We start from the raw sequence: 17,585 nt of genomic DNA on the forward strand, positions 1-17,585 counted from the left end.
TTCATAGTACTAAAGTGCAGACGTTAAAAGAAAAATAGATCTTATACTAGTAATTTAACAACACAATTGAAAGCTCTGGAACAATAAGATATTATACCCAAAAGGAGTAGACAGCAAGAAATAATCAGCCTCAGGACTGGGAAAAAAAAAAAAACAACAATATAAAGAATGAAGCAGGGTGTGGTGGTGCACACCTTTAATCCCAGCACTCGGGAGGCAGAGGCAGACAGATCTCTGTGAATTTGAGGCCAACCTGGTCTACAAAGAGTTCCAGGAAAGCCAGGGCTATTAACACAGAGAAACCCTGTCTCAAAAAACCACACACACACACACAAAGAAAGAAAGAAAGAAAAGCGGGACATAACACTGAGGAAATCCAGAGTTATAAGGACAAACTTTAAAAAATCTCTCTTCCACCAAACTGTAAAATCTAAAAGAAGTAGATGATTATATATATATCTCACATGATCGGATAAACAACTTAACAGACCTATAATAATGAAATAGAAGCAGTCACTAAAGGTCTCCCAACCAAAAAATGCCCATGGCCAGATGGTTTCAGCACAGAATTTTAGACTTCCAAAGAAGAGTTAGTGCCAATATTCCTCAAATTGTTCACAAAACAAATAAGGAACATTGCCCAATTCATTTTACAAGATCACAGTTAGTTACCCTGATACCCAAACCACAAAAAGGCCCAACAAAGAAAAAGAGTTAGACTGGTGAGTATATTAAATAGGTTTGGGCTAGATGACTGGTACACACCAGAAAATATGTTTATAGATTGGGTAATGTAAGATACATAGAAGTCTTAATTGTATCACTGTCAGGACAAAGTACTTGTAACTTTATATACAAGTGATGTAAGATACAAAACCAAAAACAATCCAAATAAACACTGAAGTTAGAAGTACTAAACAGCAGTGATTAGGACTGGAGAGTGCTCAGCAGGTGATTCCTGGAATCCACATGATGGAAGGAGGACGACGCCTGCAGGTTGTCCTATGGTGCCGTGGCATGCTCCATTCCAACACATACACACACAAACAACATAAAAACATCTTTATGGTAAATACTACCTTTATTTTAAAAAGTTATACATGCTAGAAAAAAGCATAAATGATACATGTAAACAATTGTTTACCAAATACTTATTTTTTTCCTTGAAAAAGGTGCAAATGATGTTTAAATGTAAACACAAAAATTGCCAAACATTTTGTTGTAGGGAAGAAGGAGAAGGTAAAGGTTATTCCTTTTGGTTGTGGCTAAAGTCTCATTCAAAGGTTTTTCTGCAACATATATTGAAAGAAAAAAAAATCAGTCTATGACTATAATGGGGGGAGAACCTTAGGCACTAAAATTTTCATTTATTTCCTTAAAAATTTTAACCTTTAATCAGAAAGGGCAACATAGGAAACATAGTTACAGTTGCCTTACGGGGTGAAAGACAGTGACAAAGAATCAGCATAGCGACCCCAGGCCTGCTCACTCCTTCCCAGGCACCACTAAGAAGAGCTGAGATCATTCCTTTGGAGGTGTTACTGCAGCTCACAGCTGAGAGAGGCCGCTTCTCCATGTGGCAATGAGGAGATCCAGAGAGAAAGCTGCAGGTGGAGACATCTGTGGGCATTTGGTTTTACTGTATTCTCCAGACAACAATGAATGGGACTCACACTGTTTTAATAAGAGGCACTGAGCAGAGGCCTAGGGAGAAGATGTGGCAGAAACTCTATGAAAATATTACAGGGGAGAAAGCAGTGGGGGCAGAATGGAATAGAAAGCAAGTTGTTAGATAGACGTAAACGTTCACTGGTGAATGAAAACTAGCATCCAAGTCCTGCTTCTATAAATTTAATATTCCTTCTGATTTATCCGATTTGGTGAAATGTTTTCTTGTTTTGCTTTCCTTTTACATTTAAAAGAAAATTTATTTTTAATTACTTGTATTTGTGGGGTATATGTGTGTTTGTATGTATATGAATGCACAGGAGTATAGGTATCTGCAGAGGCCAAAAAACAGCCTTGGATAAGACAGTTCACTGGTTCTCAACCTGTGAGTTGCAACCCCTTTTGCCCTTTCACAGGGGTCACATATCAGATACCCCGAATATTAGATGTTTACATTACAATTAATAACAGTAGCATTATTATACTACTGTATAACAGTAGCAAAATTATAGTTGTGAAGTAGTAATGAAAATAACTTTATGGCTGGGGATCATCACAGCATGAGGAACTGTATTAAAAGGTTGCAGCATTAGGGAAGTTGAGAGCCACTGCCCTAGCTGGAGTTATACACAGTTATGAGCTGCCAGATGTGGGTGCTGGGAGCTCAGTTTGGGTCCTATGCAGAAATAGCACACACTCTTACTGCACCATCTCCAGCCCCTTTATGTTCTGCAGTGTCCTGATAGTGCAAGAGTGATAACTAGTGAATAGGCTTTGTGTCTCTATATCACTGGCAATCTTTGTAGATGGACAGTATCTAATAGGAATAACACCCAGGTTATAAATAGCCCTTCTGCCCTTATCAATATTTTCAAAATCAAACCAAAACCTAAAAAAGCAAAGAAGATTTTGCAGCAAAGTTTCTCTGTGTAGCTCTGGCTGTCCTGGACTCGCTTTGTAGACCAGGCTGGCCTGGAACTCACAGCTCTGCCTGCTTCTGCCTCTCTGAGTGCTGGGATTAGAGGAGTGCGCCACTGCACCTGGATCAGTTTGGAATTTTTGCCTTTTTTTTTTTTTTCTCTCCATTTTTTTTTTCATGGTAGGAAGAATAAGTAAGAAAAAAAAAAAAAAAATTAAAAAACAAGAAAACCAAAGGACCCAAGCCAACAAAACAGAAATCCCCATCAAAACTCCCTGATAAATTAAAGCCAAAAATAAATACTCCTGTGTACAGAGCAGAAAGGTTTTGTGCAAAGGTGGCATCTTGCAGGTGAGGCTCGTCGTTAGACTGATATTTCTGAATGTTGAGGCACCGGCAAATAATAAAATTTGTTCTAACGTTTTCTTGAGCTGTACAAAGTTTCAAAGTCAAGGCTCTTCCAAATATGTAGGAGTGTACGCTTTCGTGTTCACCATATATGGGATTCACAATGTGTCATTTTAATAACTCCTACACCACCTCCTAGCCGACGGTAATTCATCCCTCCATATAACCTGCAAAGATAAAAACAAAAATTTTTCTACCTGGCAAAAACAACAGTCACAGCACTTTCAGCTTTGTGTAACTCTTCCAAAGTCAGAAGCAAGTTGAACACAGACCAGTAGCAAGAGGAATTCAGACTGTACTGCAAAGCTCTCAGGTGAGTGAGGCAGCTGCCTACCTTTTTGCACTAGACCTTTGCACCTAGACTGGCTTCTGACACACAAAACATATGTTTCTCATTTTAGTGTCTAATTTTATGTCTAGCTATTTACTTTCCAAATTGTATTTTCTCTTTGCCTAAAACTTTCTCAATTGTTTGTTTTATTTCTCTTGCTATGATCTTCCTAGGCCTATAGCTGTGGAAGTGCTGGTATTACAGGTATGTACCATTGTACCTGCCTCAATTATTTTTATTTTATTTTATTTTATTTTTGAGCTATTCTCACTCCAGCAGTGGTTGCTTCAAACCCATGGCAATCCTCTTCCTTCAGCTTCCAAAGGGATTATAGGTATAAGCACCAAGCTAAACTGCTCAATTTCTCCCTCCCCTTTTATCCCCTCCCCTCCTCTCCCTCCTTCCCTCTTTTCCTTTCTTCTTGGGTATCTGTGTGTAGGTGCACCTATGTCTGGAGACAAGAGGTCACCTTAGATGTCATTTTTCAGAGGAATTTTAATCTAGCAACATGGATGCTCCTATCACTCCAAAGACCTTCTAGGTCTGTGTGATCTGGCTGGAATGCAGACACACCCTTAGTACACACCTTTAATCTCAAACAATGAAGGTAAAGTTAGTTAGTAGAAAGAAACACCCATGTTTGAAAGTGATATCTAATTGAGAAGGCAGACAAAGTGACAAATCAGAAAAAGATATGACAGAATAGGATAGGCCCAACTCTCACAAGAACAGAGAGGAAGAGAAAAGCTTTGAGAAAGCAGCTCAGAGAGAGAAAGGAGGAGGCAGTTTTACCAGGAGAGTTTTACAGAGACAGGTTGAAGAGAGAACAAGCTAGACCTAGGTAAAGACAGAACGAGCCAGAGAATGAGAAGGCACCAGAAGTTTAGAACAGATTGCAAGAGTTAGTTTGAGGCCAAGCACAGCAATTCAGTCAGAAGCTGAGAAACACCAGTTTGAATCAGTCAGCTTGGAGAGGAGTTTGAGCCAGAACAGCTGAGTTGAACCAGCCAGCCAGAGTTCAGTAAGAAAAAGAAAGGGTGAGTTTATTGAGCAGTAAGTCTCAGAGGCTGAAAACATTCTAGGCCTAGATAAGATTGTATGGAAGCTAGAAGCTTCCAGGGAGGCCTAGGTTAGCAGATGGAGACAGTAAGCCTCCAAGAAGATAATTGCATCAGAAGAATGAAAGTTATATTTACAACCCATCATTTGAGTTTTGGGACAGGGTCTCTCAGTAGCCTGGAACTCATCAAGTAGGCTTGGCTGGGAGCCCAGGGACCTGCAGTGTCTGTCTCCCCAGCTTTGCTATTGCAGATGCACACCACCACGTTTGGCTTTTCAAGTCTTCATGCTTGTATAAGCAAGCACTTTATCAACTGCTCTTTCTTCCCAGCCCATCAGCTACTCATTTTTATTCCTTTGTCTATACAGCATCACATCAGCAGTTAGTGAGTGATAATGTGAACAAGATCATCTTCAAAGTTAAAGACTCCATGGAAAAGTACTAGCTCCTCATTCAGCAATGAGATAAAATTGGTTTGGGATAGGCACCTGGCATGGTAATACATATCTATAACCATTGAACACAGAAGGGTGAACATGACAGGGTGAGGAGGAGGAATCTCCCTGCTTAAGGCTAGCCTTGGCCTACAAAGGTCTAGGCCTACCTGGGCTGTAGAGAGATACTTTCTTAAAAAGCAAAACAACTAAGCACGGTGGTAACCCATGCCTGTAATCCCAGCAGTCAGGAGGCTGGGGCAGAAGGAATGCTGTGAGCTCAAGGGCAGTTGGGCTGCAGAGTGAATTCCACATCAGCTTGGGCATAATGAGACCCTGCTTCAAAAAGCCTCAAACAAAAATAAAATAAAAAAGTTTGGGCCAGGCATAATAATACACACCTTTAATCCCAGCACTCAGGAGGCAGAGGCAGGTGGATTTCTGAGCTCGAGGCCAGTCTGGTCTACATAGTGAGTTCTAGGACAGCCAGGACTATAGAGAGACCCAGTGTCAAGAAGAAGGAGGAGGAGGAGAAGAAGAAGGAGAAGAAGAAGAAGAAGAAGAAGAAAGAAGAAGAGGAGATTACATCATATAATCTAGATTATTTTTAATACTTTCATGAATATTATTCATCACACATTACTAACTTTAGTGATGGCCACTGATAAAAGTCCATAAATAAAGTATATGAGACAGGAAAAGATATAGCTATTTCTTAAATTATGCTTACTCTGAATTCCTACCAAAAAAAGAGAAAAGTATATAAGGAAGAAAACATCCCACAAGTGGGAGCCATTTCTTTGTGCAAACCTGCTCTTTCCTCTCTGTCCTTTACCATTGCAGGGAGGCTTCTCTAGCCACCCTTTACAGCCAGGCTTCCCTGCTTGCTACAGTCGTCTCGCAGCTCCCCCGCTTGCTAATCACGCAGCACTTCCACCTAGTACGACATTACAATGCTAACACCGGGACTGCAAGGAATTTGTCTTCTTCAGTTTTGTTTCCTCCAGGACCAGAACACTCAGTAAATCTGATAAATACGGTCATGAAAAATATAATGTTGGAGCAAAAACTCACTATGTTGTTATTATTCTGACCTTAGTACTGTGACTACTCAGCCACACACAGAATCCCAAGAAAGTAACTTCAGTCTCTAAGAGGAATTGGAGGGTGTGCTTGCCTAGCATCTGACACCCTGGATTTTGGGATAGAGAAAGTGCTAGAGGTTAAGCCCCGCTCTCATCCAGCTAGGAATGTACTCTACCACTGTGCCCAACCCTGGCCATGAAGATTTAAAAGCTACATAAAATTAAATTTATAAAATACAGTTTAACATAGTTAACCTCTCAAAAATAGGATGTGGCTTCCTATCTAAAAGTACACATTAAAATTGGCTGGATTTCAAAACAGAAGAATCTATATCAATACACTTTTAAAAGCTAGTTATATATGAAATGATGGGAACCATTAAATAGGTTTTAAAATATTGTTTTGTTTTGAAAGTGACTACACTTTTACTCCCTAGAAACAAGACTTCTCAAACAAAACAAAACAAAAGCAAGCAAACAAAACCAAGAGCCTATATGGAGAGACTGAGAACTGAATGGGCAGGCCCTGAGTCTAATGTCACTAGCTTATTTATGCACAGCTTTTATTTTCTTGGTACTTTAGTTTCCCCAGCAGGGTGTGATCGGAATAGAAAGGATATTCTTCATTGTTTTTCTTACCTCTACTTATATAACATGAGATGGCTATTAGAAGAATTTTGGAATTTTCTATCATACTCTTTCGAAGAAACAAGTCAAATGTTTCGTCATACCTGGGTAACCTTAGCACACTTCAGGAAATCACACGAGGACTTTTGGGCACTGGCCATCCCAGTTTTGGTGGGCATGATCTTTCTCAATCTCATGGTTTCAAGTGAGTAATGAAAAGACTTGCAACAGTCTAGAGGTTACCTCCACGTATTGGCATCTGGATCAAAAACTTCAATGGTCTTCAAGTATGTTGTCCCATCAAAACCTCCTACTGCCATGAGCTGTCCATTGACCACTGCCAGGCCAACCTGGAAGAGCAAAGCAGTGGCTGCTGCAGAACTGAGACAACCACTGGGAAATTTTAGACTGTCTCTAGACATCCACTCAAATCTCTTATGAATTCATATTCTAGTTTACATGAATTCAGGGAGAAAAAGTAGCAGTTATATATGAAATTATAGGAAGCATTAAATTATGTATTTTATTAATAAATGCACACAAGAGTCAGACCATGTGTTTGTAAAATTTAGAAAAGCACTCACTAGGTAAGAACAAGAACCTCCAAACTGCTCTCACTTCTGGTTTGTTTACTCTAATCCACTTTCTAAATTGCTACTGAAATATTGAAAATATAAACATAAACATGTCACTCTGTCCTGCCTAAGGTAGGTTTAAGGTCTGTAATGCTACTCAGGTCTTTCAGGAATCTGTTATAGGCCAGGATGTTGGGTCTCAGCTCCATTTCCCACTCTGGCTGTACTCTATGTTCCGGTAACACTGGGTCAGCCATTAGTCTCTGAACTAGTATGCAGGGTTTCCTGGCTCATGTGAACTCAGTGCATCCTTCCCTGTCCTCCGTACCACAGCACATCCTTCTGCATTTCTGTAAACGGTTCAGTTTCCTCCACCAGACTGAGCTGCAGGAGGACAATCACATAGACATTTCTGCCTTCTAAATGAGTGAAAACACGATCAGGATGAAACAGTGAGAATAATAGGAATGTAACTGAAAGTCTGTTAGCTTCCAGTAATAAATAGCCACGGATATGGGATGCTTCCCTCGGTGAGACCCCTTGACTATGTAAATCAGAACTTGCTCCTCCCTCAGATTCTGGAGCCTTTCTGTGCTGTTTGCTTCTCTTTCCTGTTGAACATGTGTCCTATATTGATGGACTTCTGCCATGATCAGTGGTAATGAGTTCACTGAGACAAACACTCCCAGAAGGGTGAATTTTATATTCCATCTTGGACATATCTTAGTGGCAAGTCATTCATTCATGGCTGAGAATGAGACAACAGGTCAACCAGATCTGGTCTAGGTTATAAATGGGGCAGACCCAAAGCAGCTTTGGAGGACTTGTAGAAAGCCACATATGCTTTGCCTAAATATTCGTATTAGTATGCAAAGTCTACTTGGAAAAAATAGCTAGAAATATCAGGTAAGAATAGTTAGTGCTAATCTACAGTCGTTACATAGGGGAATAGCTGATATAGGGAAGACACCTTCCAGAGAAGTAGCTTGTAGAAGACAAATAACAATAATAAGCCACACAATTAACTATACGAATGCAGAGAAAATATATAGCTACTCGAGTTAAAAGCAACACAAGCTTTTTTGTTTTGGGTTTTTTTTTTTCCTTTTTTCTTTTTTCCTGTTTTGCTGCAAAGCATCTTGACAGTTGAGACAATTGAAATGGAAAATAAAGCACGTGGACATCAGCATGTCACCTCCTCAGGGCCCTAGTATAGCTTATAGTTCAGAGAATTCCTCTGCACAGCCCCCTCTCAGTGCTTGTTTCCAAAGCTCAGAGCTCTCAGTAGCTGGCACTTACTCCACTCCTGCGGGATGTCATGGCCACCACGGGAGACCACTGGTTAGTTCTGGGGTTGTATCTTTCAGCACTGCTAAGCTCTGTAGTATCGTCTCTCCCTCCCACAGCATAGATCATGTCCTGGTACACTGCACAACCTAGGTGTTTCCTTCGGGTGCCCATAGGGGCTATGGTGTGCCATCTGTTTTCCTGAGGATTGTAGCGCTCCACTGCAGTGAAAAGAAAGACCAGTAAGTAACCACTTACCTGAGTCTTCTTCATAGCCACTAAAATTGCGATGACATTTATTTTCAGTAAATAATCTGATCAGGAACCAGTTTCTTGCAGTCATCTTCTGAGGAAAGGGCATGTGGTAAGTTCTAGTTTTGGCTATGTAACTAATTATATGCACTCTCTTTATCTTCCAATGGGATGGAACTAGATTATGATTCATAAAAGTTTAGTAGTAAAAATTTATTGTTATAATTAGACAGCATATGTACTCTTATAATCTTCATATTGTTTATTTAATTACTTATTTGTTCATGGTTTGCTATTTTACATGGGGTTTTGCTTTGTGGTACTGGGGTACTGGCCTAGAACTCACTATGTAGCCCAACCTCAAACTCATGATCCTCCTGTTCCTGTCTTCCAAGTGCTGGACTGTAGGCAGGCTCTCCTATGCCTAGTTTGCCTAGTGTCTTTTGAGCCACTGAAGGTACATGACCATGAATTTCATAGGTGCCACTGACAATATCCTTACATGAAAATACCTGTTATGTCTAGAGCAGCAATTCTCATGCTGTGAGTCACAACCCCTTTGCAGTTACATATCAGATGTTTACATTATGATTCATTACAGTAGCAAATTTAAAGTTAAGAAGTAGCAACAAAATAATGTTATGGTTGCGAGGTCAACACAACAGGAGGAACTGTATTAAAGGGTCACAGCATTAGGAAGGTTGTAAACCACTGGTCTAGCTACAAAAGGCAAAGAAACTTGTGGTTCGAAGGCTTTATTTATTCTTATATTAAATAAATTCTTTTTTATTAAGGGGAGGTGGTGATTATGGGAGAAAGGAAAATCATTCTATTTAGAAAACAGATTAAAAAAAATTATGGCCCACATCTTTATTTACTGTATGTCTTAGTGTTTTGCCTTCATGTATGTATATGGACCATATGCATGCCTGGGTCCTCAATAGGTCTGAAACTGGAGCTACAGAGGGTTGTGATCTACCATGTGGATGCTGGGAACAGAAGCCAGGTGTGTGCTCTGCAAGAATAATTGCCTTTTTTTTTCAAGACAGGGTTTCTCTGTGTAGCCCTGGCTGTCCTGGTCTCTCTTTGTAGACCAGGCTGGCCTTGAACTCACAGAGATCTGCTTGCCTCTGTCTCCCTAGATCTGGGATTAAAGGCGTGCACTGCCATGCCCAGCTAGAATAAGTGCTCTTAACTGCTAAACAATCTCTGCAGCCCCAGACATATTTTTCTTAATTCACTATAAGTTTCTAGCAGCTTATAAGTATGTAGAGAAAAAAAACTTTGGAGAACATATTAGAAGTTATAAGTTGTATTTTCCTAGAGAGAAAAATAAAACATTTTCTTAAAAAATATAGAATACATTCATGAGTATATGAGCAGCACAAATTAGACTCGGTGGGTTATTAAAAAAAAGAAAAAGAGGCTGGTATATGTCTTTAATCCCAGCACTTGAGAAGCAGAGGCAGGCAGATCTCTGTGAGTTTGAGGCCAGCCTGGTCTACAAAGCCATTTCAGGAGGACAGCCAAGGCTATACAGTGAAACTGTATCTTGACCCTCCCCCACCAAAAAAAAAAAAAAAAAAAAAAAAAAAAAAGGACAAATGAAGTTGGGAGCAGATGGGGAGGTGGGGGTGGATCTGGGAGGAGTAGGAGGGTAAACAATAATAAAATATATATTGCACGAAATTCTCTGAGAATTTATAAAGATGTTATATTGAAAATTACAGAATAACCTGGGCTTTTTATACTTAGTATAGAAGGATTCTCTCCAGGAAAAGGTGCTACTTTTGAGACTCAGACTGCCTTACAGACTAACCTGTATTGAGTGGGGATGTTCCATCAGAGCCACCTACAGCATATAAGAACCCTCCCAACACAGACACAGCAACTCCTAGTCTTCTAGTGCTCATAGAGGCCACCCGAGTCCACTTGTTCTCCTTTGGGTCATACCTGCAGGGAGGGAGACAGATTCCCATTAGCCCAAGTAGTTTCCAGAGGTCTGAAATCACAAGAGATACAATGAACACAGATTTGCCACAGCTTAAAAAAAAGCACATGTGAGCCGGGCGTGGTGGCGCACGCCTTTAATCCCAGTACTCGGGAGGCAGAGGCAGGCGGATCGCTGTGAGTTCAAGGCCAGCCTGGTCTACAAAGCGAGTCCAGGATGGCCAAGGCTACATAGAGAAACCCTGTCTTGAAAAACCAAAAAAAAAAAAAAAAAAAAAAAAAAAAAAAAAGCACATGTGTACACACACACACACACAAACAAACAAACAAAAAACAAAAAACCCAAACCAAACCAAAATAAAATAAAACAAAAAAACTACTCAGCATCTTAAAAAGCCAGAAATGTTGTCATTTGTGACAATAAGATGGTCGTGGGGGACACATGAAGAAAATACCGTGTACCAGATGATCTTGAAAATGAAATCTAAAATCAGTCTAATTTTATAGAAACAAAGAGTAGAATGGATTTCACTCTCAGTGGGCTGGGTGAGTGGTTGGCAGAATCAGAGAGATGCTGGCCAAAGAATGTTTAAAAAAATCTAAAGTCCAAATGGTGAATAGGTACTGTGTCATACATGTGAAAACTGTTAGGTGTAGATTTTTAACTGTTTTCATCCAAACCCATCAAGTATGTAAGGTAATAAATATATCAGTTAATTAGTTTGACTTAGCCATTCTACATGGTTTAAATATTTAAACACATCATGTTTACCACATATATATCTACATATATTTGTAGGATAGGATAGATGGATGAGGGGCATAAAATGGTAGAAGGAAAGAACCAATTCCACAAAGTCATCCTCTGACCTCCTCCTCTCTCTCACAATAAGACCTAGGCCATTTAGGGTTACATAAAAATGCAAAAAGAACTCTGTATGTCCATTTAAAAAAATAGAAAATTACTTAGGTTAAAAAAAAAATCACCTTAGCTGGGTGGTAGTGGTACATGCCTTTAATCTCAGCACTTGGGAGGTAGAGGCAGGTGGATCTCTGAGTTCAAAGCTAGCCCAGTCTACATAATAAGTTCCAGGGCATCCAGATATATACAGAGAAACCCTGTCTTGGAGAAAGAAAGAAAGAAAGAAAGAAAGAAAGAAAGAAAGAAAGAAAGAAAGAAAGAAAGAAAACAGAAAAGAAATCACCTCTCAACAATATTGAGGCAAGAGACACCGTCCTGTCCACCCACAGCATAGAGAAACCCTCCAAGGACTGCCACACCAACGCTTGTCCTGCAAGTACTTGTAGGGGCCACATCGCTGCTCCATTGGTTTGTTTTGGGGTCATATCTGCAAAGAACACATTGCAAGTTTGTATTACATGGTAGAGCTTGGCTGTGCTTATGATATTTAGCACACACAGCATATATTTCTATTTAAGGGCTGTTCTCCTCAAACATAGGCTGATTAACAATCAAAGCATATGAAAACAGAAATAAGCGACGCTGGGGATTGCCCTCTGCGCCTTCTCTCCAGCCTGCCACATCTGTGTCTTAATTAATACCTCAAACACAATCATAGGGACAATAGGGATTTTCTTCACATTAACCTTACCTTTCAACACTATTGAGATATGAGGACCCATCATGGCCGCCTACTGCATACAACAGGTCGTCAAGAAACACTGACTCCAACTCCACATCGCCTTTTACTCATTGAAGCTACCATTCGCCACTCATTGGTCTGTGGATCATACCGTTCAACACTGGAAATGGCATCTCCACTACACCAACCACCAACTAGGAAGCAACAGAAATGATTAAGAGAATACCTGTCCTAGATAGATTCCTAACCTCACTGTGACCCAGTGCTCTGACTAACCAAGTGCATGAAGAAACAGGTCAAGGACAAGTTACAGCCACCAAAAGTCACCAACCATCACTAGGGCTGTTATCTTGATGTTGGATTCCAGTGTGAGAAAATGCATTTCTTTTGTCTGAAATATCTAGTCTACAGTAATCTGTTATGGCAGCCTGGGGAGACTAACAGTGAGTAAGATTTAGATTAACTGGCAAGTGAAGATTCATTATCCTTTTCTACTGCTAAATTTGTTTTTCTTTCAAACCATCCCCATTTCAACGTAAAAACAAGAGTGATTCTGAAGCTTAAAAAAGTACAAGGTTATTTTAAGCTCAGAACAATTTGGAACTATTAGGTGTTAAATGATTCTTTAACCACATTAAAAGTAGAACACTATTAGCCACCTTCTAGACAGACCTAAACATTCACTTTCTTTATTTCAAGTTATTGTTTCACTTAAATCAGAAGAGTCACTTGGTACTAAACTACAGCAAGTCTGTGTACAGTAATTTTCTTAATGTGGGCTCTGTAAACGGGTATGTATAGTATCAGAGAAAACATCTTAAATTCTAAAATGGCCCTAGGCTGGAAATGTGAGGGTTCATGGCCTTTGAGATCAATCAAATGGCCCAATCATTAAATCTCTGGCACAACTGTATAGTGGAGAGCCATTAAAACCAGCTTTATATTGGACTGTATGGTTTCACATTAAATAAGTGCTACCTCATAAATGGTACTCCTCAACATCAAAAGGAAAAAATTCCTTCAGGAATAAAATATAAGTCTTGCCTGCTGACCTAGAGAAACCTGAGACATGCTTTGTTAGTTCCAGAGCCTCATGGCGACTTTGTGTGCACTACGATTTCTACAGCAACACCTGGTGACAGACACAATTGGATGTTAGAGCCTTAACAGTGGGTCATATATGGAAGCCAAAGTGACTGTCTAGAGACTGCCTTTAAGGAGGTAATTAAAACTAAATGAAGTCATGAAGCTGGACCATTACAGTAGAACCAGTGAGTCTGCTCTTAGGAGAGGAAAACACCAGAGAGTTCTCTCGTTCCATCTCTGCACACAGAGAAAAGGCCATGTGAGGCAGAGGACAGAGAAAGGCATTCTGCGTAAGGATGAGAGGAGGCTCAGCAGCAGCCGACTCTGCTGGCACCTTGATTTTGGACTTCAGCCTACAGAATGATGAAAAGACAGATTTCTAATAAGCCATTTGCTATGGGGGACCAAATTTTACTTATTAAAATGAAATACCAAACCTGGAAGCTCTTAAAAAATTTTTTTTTGTTGTTTTTTGTTTTTTCGAGACAGGGTTTCTCTGTGTAGCCTTGGCTGTCCTGGACTTGCTTTGTAGACCAGGCTGGCCTCAAACTCACAGCGATCCACCTGCCTCTGCCTCCCGAGTGCTGGGTTAAAAGCATGGGCCACCATGCCCAGCTGAAACTCTTAATTTCTGTTAAGTAACAATTTCTGTACCTAAAGAAAAATATTCAGAAAAGGGTTCATACATCTTTGTATATATGTGATATTTACTTTATAATTATGTCAGCCAGATTTGCCCAAAATGTGTTATGATAAAGAAGGCTAAACAAACTTTGCAGGCATCATTACACCTAACGAAAAAGAACAGTAAAATCAAGAAATGAATATATCAGTAGGAATAAACATCCTTAATCTGAATATCTGAAATTTGAAATGTTCTAAATTGCAAAACTTTTGGAGAACTGACATGATTTTGAACACTGCTGACTTCAGATTTTCAGATTAAGGATGCCAATGCTTAGAATCACCTAGAAGACATATCTCTATGAGGGTGTGCCCAGAGAGTTCAGCTACAGAGTGGGGTACCACCAGCTAAGGAGGTGGTATCACTCCATGGATTAGGGTCTGGAGTTGAATAAAAATAAAAGAGTGGACAAAGTGAGTTAAGTGTCAATATCTACTCTACCTCCTGATTGGAGAGCCAGTGCTGCCACAGCTGAGGGCCACTCTTGCCATCATGCCTTCCCCAACACAATGGACATACTCTTAGATTGTAAGCCAAAGTCAGACTTTCTTCCTCTAAATTTCCTCTGGTCAGATATTTTATTACAGTAGCATGTAAAGTGACTGGTGTACATGGGCACAACTGCAGTGCCCTCAAAGGTGAAGGCTTCAAACACTTAAGAGCAAACATAACAGCAAAGTGATACATCAGGTTGTCTTGAGCTCAATCAATTTCAAAAAAAGCCAGGAAGTGTCTTTAATGTAAGAGAATGTTTTTGGCAACTCCATGTAATTATGAAGTGACCTGCACTTTGGTATAGAGATTAATGCATGTAACAAACACACATTGTATGATATTTTTAGATGGGTTTTAAGCGTCCTCATTTGAAGAATAACATTGTTGACCCACTATGTGACTCTTATAATAGTAGGTATCACAACTATCAAGTGATTACTCAAACATAAGAAGGTATTTGGAATAATCACAGTACATTAAATAAAGGTCAAGCCTGTACTGGGCATGTGGTATTTCATACCTACAATGCTAGCTCTCAGAGGCTGAAGTGGAAAGATTGTAAACTTGAAGCCAATGTACACTACATAGAAAGTTCCAGGACAACTTGGGCTATACAGTGAGATTTTTATCTCAAAAACAAACAAACAAACAAACGAACGAACAAACAAACAAACAAAGGAACAAACCAAAAGACCTAAATAAAACAAATAAAAAGGTTGAAACCTGCAAAGAGCACTTCTCCACATCGAATAGGTTTCCGGGGTCTTGTCCTTGGTCCCTGCATTAGTGGTCGTTCTTGAGGCAATAGGAGGTAGTTTTTAGCCTCATCTACCAAGTCTCTGTAGAAAGGAAATTCTGCAGTTATTCCAAATGGCTAAATAACATTAAAAGTTAAGTCCCTATATGCGGTAAGAAAATAAATGTTGGTAAAAGGAAACAAGCACAATTCAAATCAAATCTTTAATCCCAGTCAATACAAAAAATGACACAAACATGAAAGCCACGATGCAAGTCACACTATGAATTCTGAGCTGATTGGTATTTCTACCATAACTTCATACCTGAATGAAAATTGTAACCTTTTAAAGCTCAACAGTCTTAGAGCAGACAGACTTCTTTCCCTATCCCCAAATCTAACTCAATTGCCAGCTTTCATAGTCTGTTTTCTAATGAGTTTTATTAGGTTCTACAAGACAGTGGGAAAGGACCACATGGGCAAGGACAGTAGCTCTCTGCTAATTTACGCACAGTAATAAAGCTGGGCCAAATAATACTTTAGGCCACTAATACTAAGGTACTACCTAGTATCAAAGAATGGTTAGTCCACTGACAGGAGCAAATATTTCCCAATGTTCCTTTAGGAGAACAGCCTAGAGACTGTGCATAGTACAGATTTCTATATGTGCATCTTTTAGGTGATTCAGTGATTAATGTAAATTCTATTACTCTGTTACAATCAACTCCAAATGTGCCCTCAACTACTCTGTGTTTTAATTTCTCACTATGTATATTACACTGAGTAATTTATTCACACATGATCAGTGCTAGGCATAACCCAAAAAGATATTTTTCTCCTCTTAATTTATTTATCCTACTAACAAATGAATAGAAAACAAAACAAAAATTAAAAAACAAAAGTCAAGCCGAGCAGCAGGGTGGTGCATGCCTGTAATCCCAGTACTTAGGAGGCAGAGGCAGGCAGATCTCTGTGAATTCGAGGCCAGCCTGGTCTACAAAGTGAATCCAGGACAGCCAAGGCTACACAGGAAAACCCTGTCTAAACAACAACAACAACAACAAAAACAACAACAACAACAACAACGCCAAACTAACACACAGCACAGATAACACTTAACACCCAACACAAATTAACAGCAACAATATGGCCACCTTCTAGCTTCTGTTTTAAGCTCTCAGTATATGCACTCATGTAACTAACAGCCCTGAGGAGTAGGCACTGATTTTATCTCCATCTACAGATGAAGGAACTGTAGCACAAAGTATGTCCTTTGCCCAGTACTGAGGGTGGGGTAACAAAGTAACTTCATAAGTACTTTACTTCTCATATCAGAATCAATATAATCTGGTTTGTGCTTAATAAGAGGAGGGGCAGCCCTTATTATTTCCATATTCCAAACTGCAATATTTAGGAAGCTGACTGCTAGTGATTTATTTATTATAAATTTAAAAGTTGCAATTTTTAAAAACATTTTTCTTATGTATATGGGATGTGAGTGTCACAGCATGCATGTGCAGAATTCAGTTCTCTTCTTCTACCATGTGGATTGAACACAAGTTGCTAGGCATGATGGCAAGCTGCTTTACCCACTGAGCAATTAACACCAGCACCCCAAACATGCACCTTTTCAAATTTAAAAGACAAATATCTAACCTCAAATGTTACATTTGCAATTAACAGCAAGCTTGAGATCACAGAAGAAAATGCAATGGATTTCTATGGCCTACCTATGTACTAGAATCTGGGATAATTACAAATTTCTTTATTGCTCAGAGGAGGCAGAAACGACAGTGTGATTTGAATAGTTCTGAGTACTGGCTAGGTCTTTTACTCATATAGTTTACTTACAGTGTATTTGGAATATACTACTTGGAGGGGCGGGTCATTAAAATGCCAAAATGCTTCAGATTTGAAAATAAAAATATTAAAAATCTACCAAGCTGAGGGATCAATTTATTAAATAAAGCATACATATATGTTAAAGAGCAGCTTAGTAAATCAGTGAGGTCTTCTTTCTTAATACTATTTGGAAAAGACATCATTTAGCTCTATGGGTGATCTTTCAAAGCTACCATGGGAGGAGCAGGACTTTAACTCTGTCTATAATCTTCAAAGTAAGGCTGTGCCACTCCTCAGTGAGACGTGATGTGATCATGAGAAAGTACTCGTGGACAGACTCACCGCACTGTTTAACTTATCTCAAGGAAAAGCAATAGTAGAGAATTGACTCTTCAAAGTCAAACTTAGAAATCTACTTCTTTATTGCTACTGCTACTCCAATAAATACCACACATTACAAACCGAAACAGCAAAAACTCCTAATGGAACACAATCCTGGAAATTGAGCCCTCTCTTCTTTCTCCTCTTGATCCTAGTCCAG

The 17,585-nt window shown here is 39.5% G+C and overlaps 1 protein-coding gene across 1 annotated transcript in view; it reads right to left on the reverse strand.

The window, feature by feature from the left end:
- Positions 1–2,745: 2,745 nt before the first annotated feature.
- The window catches only part of Klhl20 (kelch like family member 20), a 37,911-nt gene continuing 23,071 nt past the window's right edge, over positions 2,746–17,585 (reverse strand). The window contains 8 exon segments of the mRNA XM_051147684.1: positions 2,746–3,162; positions 6,776–6,882; positions 8,407–8,615; positions 10,466–10,599; positions 11,802–11,945; positions 12,210–12,274; positions 12,276–12,394; positions 15,190–15,305. Coding sequence (XP_051003641.1) covers positions 3,078–3,162; positions 6,776–6,882; positions 8,407–8,615; positions 10,466–10,599; positions 11,802–11,945; positions 12,210–12,274; positions 12,276–12,394; positions 15,190–15,305 — 979 coding nt within the window. The 3' untranslated portion in view covers positions 2,746–3,077.

The sequence above is a fragment of the Acomys russatus genome, chromosome 6 (assembly GCF_903995435.1).
Source record: "Acomys russatus chromosome 6, mAcoRus1.1, whole genome shotgun sequence".
NCBI classification, from domain to species: domain Eukaryota; kingdom Metazoa; phylum Chordata; class Mammalia; order Rodentia; family Muridae; genus Acomys; species Acomys russatus.